At 37.6% G+C, this 13,662-nt stretch overlaps 1 protein-coding gene across 1 annotated transcript in view; it reads left to right on the forward strand.

Annotated features, from left to right (window-relative positions):
• pex5la (peroxisomal biogenesis factor 5-like a) overlaps window positions 1-7,752 on the forward strand; it is a 57,536-nt gene extending 49,784 nt beyond the window's left edge. Inside the window, exons 13-15 of the mRNA XM_062424093.1 lie at window positions 93-258; window positions 3,213-3,370; window positions 7,551-7,752. Of these exons, the coding sequence (XP_062280077.1) occupies window positions 93-258; window positions 3,213-3,370; window positions 7,551-7,752 (526 nt within the window). The remainder of the gene's footprint in view (window positions 1-92; window positions 259-3,212; window positions 3,371-7,550) is intronic.
• The last annotated feature ends 5,910 nt before the right edge of the window (window positions 7,753-13,662 follow it).

The following is a 13,662-nucleotide window of genomic DNA, read 5'->3' on the forward strand; positions in this document are numbered from 1 at the left end:
TGCATCAAAGCTCTGCAATCTTAAGAGCGCTCACTCAGCAGCCTTAAGTCACACTAATCCTTATCTGAATGTGTGTATGTGTGTGTCTACAGCTTTATGCTGCCTGAGGCCAAAGAGCTTTTTCTGGAAGCAGTTCAGCAGAACTCTGACAGCATCGACCCGGATTTGCAGACGGGCCTCGGGGTGCTCTACAACCTTAGTGGCGAGTTCAACAAAGCTGTTGAGGCCTTCAATACGGCGCTGTCAGTGCGGCCCGAGGTAGGAACTCCCACACACACAAAGGTGCACGCAAACATGCAGATTAGTCAGAATACAAAAGAGTGTTCAGTCAGTCAGTTCACCTTTAATATTTCTTCATTATTACATACTAATATGTTTGTCATTTCATCAGCTGAGGTTTTGAGTTGTCCATATGTTGACAATCTGCTGCCACCCAGTCTGTACTGGGGAGCAAAGGTCTCATTGGCACAGATCTCAAAGCCCGTCTGACTGGCTTATGTAGGCTGTGGTTAGTGAACACATTGGATGCACTGGTTTCCATGCAGAGACAACATGTTTGACAGCTGGTTGACTCCAGCTGGCGCTGCATTATGCCAATGATGTAAACTCGGTGCCTTTCATGAAACACAATTTATGGCTGATCAGATACACATTCAGATATTCACAGATGATACATTAAACTAAATTGTTACTGCTCATTTCTGCCCAGTAGGAATCCAAGGATGCAGGTTTGTCAGCCAGTTGGTGGCCTCTCATAGGTCGCTATATCACAGGGAGATGTACCGATATTTCATATTATGATTATCCAAGACAAAGTTATCTCAATATGTTATGTTATTTCAGTATGTACTGAACAATAATGCTACTCCAGAAACTACCATATGATTTTCTTAATTTTAAACATTTCAAATATTATGTTTGATGTTTGACTGGTGGTTGTAAACTGAATTGCCCCACGGGGATAATAAAGATACCCTTGAACCTTGAATGAAAACATGGACATTTTCTGTTTCTCAGAAATACAAGAGAAGCTGTTAAATATTGCAATAATAATGCACTATTGATGAACTATGTTGTCACAGCTCACTCAGCACTCTCATAAAATATTTATTTATTTTTCTATCGATTCATTAATCATTTTGTCTTTATAAATTCAGAAAATCGTTTCCCAAACCCAAGAAAAATGTAATGTGTTCTGAACAACAGAACAGATATCCAGTTTACTATCACAAATGACTAGAGAAACCTGAAAATATTCAATTAAAAAAATTTGCATTTTTTTTTTCTTAAGAAAACAAAAAACAAGTTAATGATTAAGTCTGTCATTTGACTAATCTATTAATTGACCAATTAGTCAATTAATTAGTACAACTCATAAATAGACTACATTATGGACTGCAATGCAATATAGATTATATACTCTATATTTCCTTTGAATGTATATTCATATTAATGTATTCATAATCTTGGAAAGTCAACATGCCAGTTTCTATTAACTGAGATATTATGTACTTTGTTTTTTATATTTTTGTTTACTTTGTAGTACGAGTACAGTATCATTTGTAAAATATATGCTACATCCTAAGGTTAGTCTCTTGGTCACTGAACAGTTTTTGCCTCTGAGGCACAAAAACGATGCCTACAATGTGCTAAAAACATGCTCGCACACACACACCACCACATTCTGTACAGTGCACACTTGAAAATGTGTCACATCTTCTCATGCAAAAACATATGGCAGACATGAAGCCCTCAAGCATGTACACATCCTCAGAGAAATTGAGTCACAGATATCAAGGAAGAGCTCATACAAACAGATGCAACCTGGCACGTCAAACTTTCACAGCAATATGCGAAGAAACTGCCAAATCTGTCCTTATGAACCCTTGAATGACACACTGAACAGCAGACTCCTTAAAAGGGTGTTTTATTACAAACAATAAGACTTTTTAGGAGACCAATTAACTTTCATGAACTGAAAATATGCTAAAACACACTAAACCTGTGCCACTATTTTAATCTGGGTTTACGTTACGTAATATACATAACCAACGTTGTTGCCATGGTAGTGACTTGTGAATCACAAGGTAGCCACACCCTAAGGTGTGTATATTTTACTCTAAATGATACCATAACTTACAAAATGAACATCATGCTGTAATGAAGAAGACTTGAAACTAGCGATTGAGACCATAAATTTGTTAGAAAGTGTATACTGAGGTAATAAATTGTGACTGTAATCAAAAGTAATTTTTTCATAGACTTCCATACAATCTGACTTCTTTTTCGTGAGATGTTGGCCATTACAGATATTGCCAGTTTAGGTCACTTCCACATTGGCCTTATTTTTCAGCACCAGAGTAAGATCTAAAACACACATTTACACTGACACCTAAAAAACCTACACAACAACATAATTAACACATAATACAAAATAGAAATACAATGACAAACTTTTCCTCCATCTCAGCATCTCCTTCATGCAAATCAGTGTCTGTCCTCCCAGTACTGTCCCAGGCCGGCACGAATATTACTCATTTAAATCCAACCTCCCACATTTGACTTGGTAATATCTGCTTCCCTGCTGGAAAAATAGCTCCGAACACAAAGGGAGATAATTATATCCCACTGGTAGGCTTAGCCAAAGATGAACAACCCCTATACTGTAGCAGACCGTGACCTCTGTATGTGCCTGTCTACCTGCAGGTGGGAAACAACGGCAAGGACACCCTGTGTGATGTAACTCAGCTCTCCTTAAATTACCCTTGTTATGTTATTTTATAGCAGAGAGCTGTGTAATTCTCCAAAGACTTCTTTGTTGTTTGTGCATTAAAAAAAACACAAATTATAGCTTGCTGCTCTAACTCTGCTTTGTCATGCTGTCTGTGCAGATAAAAGGCTGACAGTTGTGTAACAACCCAGATTATTCAGCTCTATTTCACCTGCACCTCTCTGTTAAGGGCACAGTTAGCTACTTCCTCAGGTCTTTGAAGCGTGAAAAGCTTTCAAGACTCGAAAAGTGCTGATGTGTTTTTAATTGTTTTAAGATAAATGACTCTCTAGAATCTCTCCAGTGTGTTTGCTATTTAAATACATATAATAAGCCACATTATCAAGGTGACAGCATCTGACAACACCCATCACACTGAACTAAAAAACATTTTTCTCTTTAACCAAATGACATTACTTATCCATCAACCAACCCTATTCAGGACTACTTGTTATGGAACCGCCTGGGGGCCACACTGGCAAACGGGGACCGGAGTGAGGAGGCTGTGGAGGCTTACACGCGAGCCCTAGAGCTGCAGCCTGGGTTCATCAGGTCTCGGTACAACCTGGGCATCAGCTGTATTAACCTCGGGGCACACAGGTGAGTGACCTGGAGAGAGTGGAACAAAGTATACTTGTTCAGGGTCCATGACACAGAGTCAATAAAGTGAAAGTGGCACACTTGTATGGGAGGAGATAAAAAGTTAAAGATGAAATGACAACCATGAAGATGAAGTTGAAGCTCGAAAATATCCACAAACATTTCAGTCATCCAACTCATGTTGAACGAATTAAGTAACACCAAACACACTTGATATTTGGCATCTCACCCAAACTCACAAGCACACACTGATCCCAGCACTGCAGAGACTGAGGAGTGATGGTAATAAGGTTCCCACCCAACAACACATCAGCTATGTAAATCTTCTGTGCAGTGCCAGCATCAGCTGTCATGCGGCCATCTCCCATTTAAGTCCTTCCAGCTATTGAGGGGAATATACAATCAAGTGATGTGATTTAAATCTCAAAATCTACATATCTTTAATATCTCAAAAATGTACTTTTTACCCAAAGGCTGGCTCAGACAGTGCAGCAATTGTGCAGCAAAACCTTTAAAAAAACATGTTGTAGCTAGCATCCCGGCTAACCTGGCACCCAGCCACTTTGACAGAGCCAAGCTTAGGGTGAGCTCACCGGGGGTCGGTAATGATGCTCGGTAGTTAAAAACACATCTGTTTAATACTTTGCCAACATATAGTTATATGTTTAAACTCTCCCAGGTCACCACATGGCCAAGCAGGCTGCCCTCAAACCTGCAAAGTAATGTTGTTGTCCATCCAATCATCCAATCTAAAGGAACATCCAGCCAGACTCCATTTATAAATGACAGATTTAAGGGGACTCAGCTGTAGGCCAACACTGTTTCCTGCCACAACACAATTTCAAGTGTTTTCCTTGTTCATCAGGTACTGCTGCTCCATTCAGCTAACACATAATCAGACAACCTTGATTGTCACAACAAAAAAAGAAAAAAAAGGTGCTAACATCGCGTATGACCACATACTAGACTGCTGAGACACCCCAAATTAGACCTGAGGAAATTCTTTCATCACAGCAACCCAAGTAATGATTACTAATGAAAGACACAGCAACTGCTTTTGAGTGAAATATTTCTCAAATGATTAGCTGATTTTTTTTAAAAGTGTGGAGAAAATGTGAACGTGGCTGTATGTGTGCCAAAACCCAGTTGAGCTCCCAACTGAGCCAATATTACAAGGAAATAAGACCAGTGGCGGAAGAACTACTCAGATCCTTTACAAAAGTAAAAGTATCAATACAGCAATGTAAAAATACTCCATTACAAGTAAAAATCCTGCATGAAAAATCCTACTTTAGTAAAAGTACATAGGCCTAAGTATTAGCAGCAAAATGAAGTTTAAGTATTAAAGTAATAGTACTTCTTTTGTCCCTTTGACTGACATATGACATCATTTGATATTAATATTGAAGCATCAGTGTGAAAGCAGCATGTTACTGTTGTAGCTGCTGGATATGGAGCTAGTTTGAACTACTTTTTATACAGTTACCTAGTTTAGTCCAGTGGTTCCCAACCTAGGGGTAGGACCCTCCAAAGAATCCCCAGATAAAAAACAACTTTGTCTTATCGTTAAAAAATGTCATCATGGAAATCATGTCATAAATCATTTGCACATTTATTAAAAGTAAATCATGTGAGAAAATCACTATTTGGTGTAGTTGTTAACAACTCATAGACATCTGAAATGTGACCCTGACAACACACTGCTTTTTATAAGACATCAACAGCCAGAAAGGTTGGAAGGCACTGGTTTCATCTTTAACAATGTGTTGTATTTAAAAAGTTCCATTCTGTCAAATCTTCATCTGAAAAGTAAATAAAGCACTCAAATTAACGTAGTTTATGTTGCATGAAATAATCAAATAATGTACAAGTACCTCAAGATTGTACAGCGTTTGAGTAAATTTACTTGAGTTACTTTGCACCACTGAAAGTACATGAATCAGCAAAACCCCACAGGAAGATATGAATTAAAACCAGTGCAGCAAATATCATTCATCACAACACCAAAGCTAAGCAAGCTCAGCCAATACAAGAAATGCATTCACATGTAGGCTAATACCAATGCAAATACTGCACATACAGTAGAGTAACTCACACAGCAGCATAAGATAAGAAACTGGCAGCCAGAAGAAGCTAAGACTGAAGTTTGACATGAGACATGAGCAGCCGCACACCAACTTAACATACCGGATACATCCATTCCAGGTGGCATGTTAACAAAACAAACTTACTTACTCAGCTTGGTGAAGAGAAGCAGTGATCCTCAGCATCTCAGAGGAGACAAATTAACCCTCAGGGAAGAGTTGATATGTGGTCCCAGGCTGGTAGGCGGTGACAGAGAGGACTGGAAAATTACCTTCAGGGCGTTTGAAGCTAACTTTTAACAGTCGATATGACCATTAACAAACATCAACTTTAACATACCGTAAGCAGCAACATTAGCAAGCTGTTTAATTAGTGAATGACTTCATGATTGGGGCAAAAAGGTGGCGGCAGCACTTCAATACACCATTTGTTTTGTGAGAGCGTTAGTCTGTGAGTGACTGTCATGCTAATGTTATCACTGTTGATTCTGCATTTATCTTTTCAAGAAGTATAACATATACATATATATACATATGCATATATACATATATACATGTATATTCTTTCAATTATTAATTTTATTTGCCTTTCTCTGGGAATGATGTGGTTTGTGGTGCTCATACCCTGAAATTATTTTTTGAGGAATTTAACATACATGTGTCTTTCAAATACAATGTCCCAGTTACACTTCATTATCTACAGAATTTACCAGTTTGTACAGTCTTCATTTCTACTTTCCACCAAAAAATAGTCCCAGCTGTTTATCCTAAATGATCAAATACGTTCAAATCATGTCTGATCTCTTATGCCCTGCTGTTCCTGGTTAGCTAGGGCAACATGCATAACATAACATTCAGCAAGCAAGATAATTAACTGAATGTATTTGTACTATGTTACAAAACTATAGGTACATTTATTTAAAATGGCATGATTTGCCCCAAGCAACCATTTTATCTTTCTGTGCAGACTGCAGACAGATGAGAGATCACATTCAAAGGCCTTCCACACCCCCCATAGGTATTTTCACTACTGATTACACCTGCTCAGGTTGAAGGTGGATGGGGTAATGCTGTGATATACTGCGTAGTGGTCATGAGACTCTTAAGTATTAATAAAATGATGAAGGAGTAGTTCCAATGTAAATGGCTACAAAAACTTAAAGGATGGTTCACAGTTTTCCAAGTCTCTTTCTGAACAATATCCAGGTGCCCAAATTAACATTGAAATAGGTTTGTTTTGCCATCATCATTCCTCCTGTTCATATTGTTCATTAGAAGATCCCTTCATAATGCACTTATAATGTAAGTGATGGGGGGCAACATCCACAACCTCTATCTGTGCATAAATGTATTTAAAAGTTTATCTTGAAGCTAATATGAAGCTTCATCTGCCCACATTAGTCAAATAGAGTAGATATTTTTCAACATTACTGTCTTCTTATTGTCAAAGTCTCTCTTTTTGTTACCATACTTCCACCGCAGCTCAACAGGGACACACTGTCAAAGGAAACAAAAATGCTAAAAAGACTGAAAATTTGGCAGATATCAACTTGATATGACTATCTCTGATACACTTTTAAGTACATTTTTGCTTTTGCACAGTGTGGATTGTGTGTGGACTCTCATCACTTACATTGAAAACACATTTGAAGGTCATCGTTTTATAGCCAGTAGAATAATTACTGACTTGAAAAATTGTGAACCTATCCTTTAATTTAATGTCTGGGTGAGGAGGTTAGATACAAGCGAATAGGCTATGATAGCTTTATTATTTTGGACCCCTTCTCTGTTCCAACTATTGCCAGCAGTGATTCCATTTAATTGAACTAATTTCCCTTTTAAATGCTAGTGCGACCAAGGCTTAAGAGGAGGTTTAATCAGTCCAAATAAGCGAAGTCATGTTTGAAAGTGGGTGTGCAGGCCATTTAAAGATACATTAAACTGACAAAAATAGGTAAACAACACTAGTATAGGAGATATTGCAGAGTAATGTGCATGTGTGCTGAGGTCAGTTGGTGCAAGATCTTATCCTGATTGGGTTTGCTCAACCTTGCTAGTATCCGTTAAATTGATTGCATTTATCGTTGCTTCCCTAGAGAGGCGGCCCGCAACTTCCTGACTGCCCTAAGTCTTCAGAGGAAAAGCCGGAGTCGCCAGCAGTCCCACCAGGTGATGTCTGGAAACATCTGGGCTGCTCTGAGGATAGCTTTATCTATGATGGACCAGCCCGAACTCTTCCAGGCAGCAAATATTGGTGACCTGGATCTTCTCATGCGAGCCTTCAACCTAGACATATGAGGAATGGGAGGTAGTGACGATATAGCATCTCCCCCTCACTTTCTACCCAACAGCCAAAAGTCCAAAGTGCAAACATCGGAATGCATTGGATCTGATGTAAGAGACTATGGTGTGGTTTTAATGCACGTCAGAATTAACTACAGTTGTCAAAGTTGTTATATTTTTCGCCCCAAGTACCTCGGAGCAGTTCTGAGGACAGGTTTTTCAGTGCTTGAAGTGACTGCTTTGTGATGGATTTGCACTGCAATTTGTGATTTCCCCGAAGAGCACAAGGACAGGCAAAGATTGTATGAGCAATGCCTTAGAGAACACATCAATTAAAAACTGACTCATCCAGTGGAACAGAGCTGAACCAGGAAAGACGGGCAGACAGACAGTTTGAGAATCTCACAGAGCCCTCACATGCCGTTTGCAGAGAAGAGAGGAGGTTTTGAGGGGGAAAAAAGGGTTCCTTATCCAATTACTTTCAAAGACTCATGACTGTCTCACCATCCTGAAGGATGTATTTAGTGAGAAAAATGATAAAGACTGCACCATATGACCTGGAACTCCAAATTCTGTTCCTGGCTTGTTTTCATCCTCTTTCAGTGGAGAATAATGATACTGCATGAATAAGCATTTTCATAAAAGGATTCTTGTTTAAAGTTAACATACTTTTAGAAGTTTTCCCTTTGCACTTCAGACCAACAGATAACTTCCTCAACCCAAGTGGAATGTGCAAGCCAGGTTGTAAAGCCTTACTCAAATGCATGCGAACAACAATATTCATTTATACTGTTTTTATGGCAACACAAAAACACTAAGCCATTTTCAGACTGGTTTCAATTTCTATAAATAACTGCTGTCTTCTGAGCTTGAGAGCTTTCTGAGCCATTAATTTGTTGCTTTTTTTTTTTTCTTTGGTCCCTTCCTGCTGACTGGTTTGAGGTGTGTACACAAAAGCCGGGCAACATCAGTCTGAAAAGACTTCATTAGTGATGAGTTATAAGTTCTCATATGGAAAAAAGTCTTATTTATACAGGTATATAAATATCTGATTCATCTTTAACATCCACAATGACTTTTTTGTAACATTTCATTTAAGCATCACACTCTCATTTCCCAGACTGTATTAGTTCCAATACAGTATAAAAGTATTACAGGTAATGTGTAGCTGCAAGCCAAGACCCAAGAAAACTGAGATATTTCTTAATGCAGTCATTTGGATCTTTGCCGCACCTTCACAGGCAGAGAGGCTACATTTAATTAAATCAGTTTGCGTCAGCCATCATGCATGATTTAAGTATTTATGTACAGTTAGGCTGAATGCAAAACATGTGTGATGCTTAAACCTTTTTATTGTACCATCTGCAAACTTCAGTTCACATTGTGATAATATAAAACATGAAGTTATCCACAAAAACACATGATTGTAAGAGGCCGATTATTCTGGATGATGCTTCTGCATCACCTCAGAGGCTACGCTTTTCTTTTCTTTTTCTTTAAACATGCTTCTTTACTAACAGCTTCTCTTGCATCACTGTTGCTATTTTGAAAGTCACTCTGTGAAGTGAAGAAGATGTTCTTTGCTGTGCAAAAGAATAAATGATAGATAATCTGCTGTACTGTATAGCTCAGCACCTTGGTGTTCAACAGGCGTGTCCACAGTGCGGGTGTGCTGTAGAGAGTAGGTTTTATTCTCAGATCCTATGCAAAAGGTTATGTTTTATGTTGCCATTCTGAATTGTCAGTTTGTCCCTGTCTGCCTCAGTGGACCAAAAAAAGGTGTTTCTGTGCTTTGAAAGAGCGCTATCAGGGGGAGCCAGAGACCAGCACCAGAGCTATTATTCTTCCAAACTGTACAGCTTTGTTGTCATGGTCTATATAAGAATAAGTGTCTCATTAGGAAACTGGCGGAGAACAAAAACAAGTGTTCTTTTTCAAGAGAGAAACCTTATCGATGATTCTGGGGAAAAAACAACAACCCAGATACACACACACACACACACAGTCCAAAACGTGTAGCGTTAATGTTTTATAGTCTTCTGGTGTAACGATATGGCTTTCACCTCAGTTGCACCCACTGAATTCACTGCCGTACATCAAGCTTTGCTATCAGATACATGTTTTATTTTACAGGCCCACTCTGTGTTCTCTTTGAAACTCACCTCAGATGCACTTGTTCCACCCTTTGAGAAGAAAATCCATTTTTAAGTTTACAGCTAGAAAACTAACTAACTGGTATCGAAAAAATTACATTCTTTTCAATTTTCCAATCACAATTATTCATTGAGCTTCACTGGTACTAGCACTTCAACATAACCAGGAACACTTCAGGCTGAGACAGCCATCAGCTACTTTAAAAATGTGTTGGCAGAGAGTCGATGTGGCCGGCCATGATGTTTAATAGATCAAGGAAGCAGAGAAGCCCAGTGAGACACAGCACATATGTGCGTGCCACTAACAATCTGCATCAGAGGGAGGGGGACTGACAGTGGACTGCACAATGGCAAAGGCAACAGGGCCAAAGCAGAGGTGGATATGTAAATATATTCACTTTCTGAGAGATTTTATTATGATTAAAAAAACATTTGGCAGTGGGGGTTTTTTCATAAATAATATGGGTGATATCCAGTAGTCTGTTAGTGCTGACCTCGTGAATATTTCATTAGATTATTAGATAAATAATTTCCAGCCATGCTTGTGACATCACTCTATAGATGGCAATGACAAGCAGTCTGTCTCTCATTTTATAGACTGATAGCACCTGTTGGGTGGATTTCCATGAAATTTGGTACAGATGTTCATGGTCCTCAGATGATGAGCCCTATTGATTGTGGTGATCCTTTGACCTTTCCTCCAGTGCCTTTTTGTTTATTAGTAAAATATCCCAACACCTGTTGGATGGAAAAGTCAGGGGATCACCAAAGTCAGTAGGATTCATCATCTGAAGCCTTTGAATATTTCAAGTTTCTTTGAAATCTATCCAACCATTGCTATATAAGTCTGGACCAAAGTGGCCTAACGGTCAGTCAGTCTGCCACTTTGGTCCAGACATATATAGCAACCGCTGAATGGTTTGCAATGAAATTTGGTACCAAATTAATTTTGGGATTAATTATAATATCTTTGATGATCCTTTTAACTTTTGATCTCAGTTGATACTTTGGTTTATGACCAAATAACTACAAAACTAATGATATTCCCATCAGCTGTAAATGTATTATGTGTTTAAATGCTAATTAGCAAATGGCAGCATGCTAAAAGGCTAAACTAAGATGATGACAATGGTACATTATACCTGGTAAACATCAGCTTGTTAGCATTGTCATTGGGAGAAGTTTTTGTTTCCACTGGCTGTACACCAGTCACACATGGTGAATGTGCTAACACTGCCAGCTTTAGACACACTGAGCCAGCATGTTGAGCACTGTCCTGTGGGTATTTCATTTATATCAGATTAGTCTCAGCCTGTCCAAGACGAGCTTCCATCCACAGTTTTTTCTCATCCACTTGTAATAGAGATTCATAAAAGACATAGGAGTTATTCTTCAGGCCAGTATTCATCAGTTCTCAAACATATATCTTCTGTGTTAGATCAAAACTCCGAACATGATGTCTCATAAATTGTGATTTACAAAATCAACTCTAGTTTTCTTATGAGGTAGTATGTAGGCCTTTGCTTTTTTGCATTTCAAGATACTGTAGTTGTGTTTAAAATGGAGAACCTATTTTTTTAATGAAACCTTAAATTGCTGGCTAAGACTAAACTTCTACTGTGTACAACATACTGCAGTGCGTTGAGATAGGATGCCGGGTGACTATTTTCTTTTTGTAGAACCTACTACTTTACCTTCTCAGGTGAATTGACCTAGCTTAACGCATGCTCCTGAGGAACAGATTGAGGTTGATCGCATGCTACAGTAGATCCTCTACATTTATATTTTTTGTTTTAATTTGTATGCATGAATTACATGGAATTGCTTTATTTCTCTCCCACTAATGTATAAACATGAAGTATATCATGATGTTTCCTTGCAATATTTCTACAATGCACTTTTAAAAACTGCAACCTTGACAAAAAGTGATGTATATATATATTGAGTATATATTCTACACAAGATGCTTTTTTTCTTGCATAGAACGAGCAAGTGTGCAAAGCTCGAGCTGAGAGTGTCAAACACTCTTCCAAATGTAGTCAAGCTTGAATACTGGTACATTGCTACAACTAGCCTGTCATAGCTATATTCAGTAGAAATGTTTGTAATTATGACTTCTACAAAGGTATTGGTAACAGTTTACAATAACCCCAACCTATAAAGCTACATCTATCTACTGTCACCAAGTGTTTTTTTGTTTTGAAACTTGACCCTGTTTAACATCATATCAATAAATTGTTTCGCACACATTCATTAGGCTACAGAAAACTATTAGCAGTTGTTAAAGTTGTATTGTTTGCAAGCATTACAGCTTTATCTTATCAGTTCTGGTTACACTTATAGAAGGACGAAAATGTACAATGAAAAAGAAATACAGTTCAAACCACTGTTAAAAGTTTACATATATATGCTTTACATATGGAGACCCAAAGTTAAACCAAATCATATAAACAGATGAGACATTACGAAATAATTTTATGAATACAGACATTTATAACTAAGAATGAATGTGTGAAATAATGAAAAACTCATATTAGCTGGCTTCTTTTCGCAATAACAGAGTTTATTGTGGGTTAATCATTCCAGCTTTGTAGCAACAGCCAATCACATGGCTGCCTCTGCCTTGATTGCAAGACAAAGACTGATGAAAAGTGCTATTTTTGAGAAAAACTGTGATTAGGAAAAATATTGTAAGACAAAAGAATTGAACAGAAATTGCCACAATATATACGTTTTTTTATTGCTTTATGAATGTGGTATCAACAATTTTTAGCCAGTCCTCTTGCATTAAAGTTATCAAACTCACTTAAAAAGCATTTATAAAATGTTTAGAACTGCTTCATTGGTTGGGGTTCATGAAGGTTATCAGCACAGAGTGTACATTTCTTTCTTCAATCCTTCAATTCAATATGTGTACAAAAAGGCTGTTTGTTTTGGTTTGTTTATCGATGCATCATACATGTATGAATAAAATGATATTTTGATGAATGAACTTAGATATTATATACTTTATACAGTTATTAATTTACTGAAACGCCTACTATAATGCATATTACTCTCCCTGTATAACCACAAGGAAAGCATTAGCACCTTTAAAACATACAATATGAAAGTAATCTTTTAAAATAAACTGTTATTATATATTCTACGCTCCTGTGTCTTTTTTATTCTCTAAAAGAAAATGTCACACTTGAACTGCGGATTCTTGTTCATTCTCAATGAAGCGGAGTCTCAACAAAGGTGTAGTTTATTAAATTATCCAAACAACGTAAGTAAACAGTGCCATTGAGTATACTGACATGACTCTATTCATATACACCTAAGCCATATTTGGATAATTGCATACATTACAAAAGTCAACGTAAAATAATCCCTTCAAGAAAAACTATGTAATGAAAACTACAGAATTGGCACAAACTTGTATGCAAAAAGGCAACAGAGTAAAAATAGGTGAAGAACCTTTTTTTGACATTTAGTTAAATGAAAAAGAGACTAAAACTCACTAAAGTACGTTTGTACAATCCAAATTACTAAATGTCAACGTTTAGTGCACATGCTGACAGTGAAAAGCCTCCTTGTGACAAAATTGAACCGTTTTGTTTTAACGACGTAGAGAAAAAGAATGGAAGAGACCGAGCTGGAGGGAAAGCTGACACAAAAAGAAGAAAAACACAAAGACGATAACGTAATCAGGTGCTGAAAAATAAAATTAATTGCACAGAATATCAGAAGACATTTATCACTAAACACTGTAAAGCATCACAACGACTTT

This window comes from Scomber scombrus, chromosome 8 (genome assembly GCF_963691925.1).
Source record: "Scomber scombrus chromosome 8, fScoSco1.1, whole genome shotgun sequence".
In the NCBI taxonomy this organism is placed as follows: Eukaryota; Metazoa; Chordata; class Actinopteri; order Scombriformes; family Scombridae; genus Scomber; species Scomber scombrus.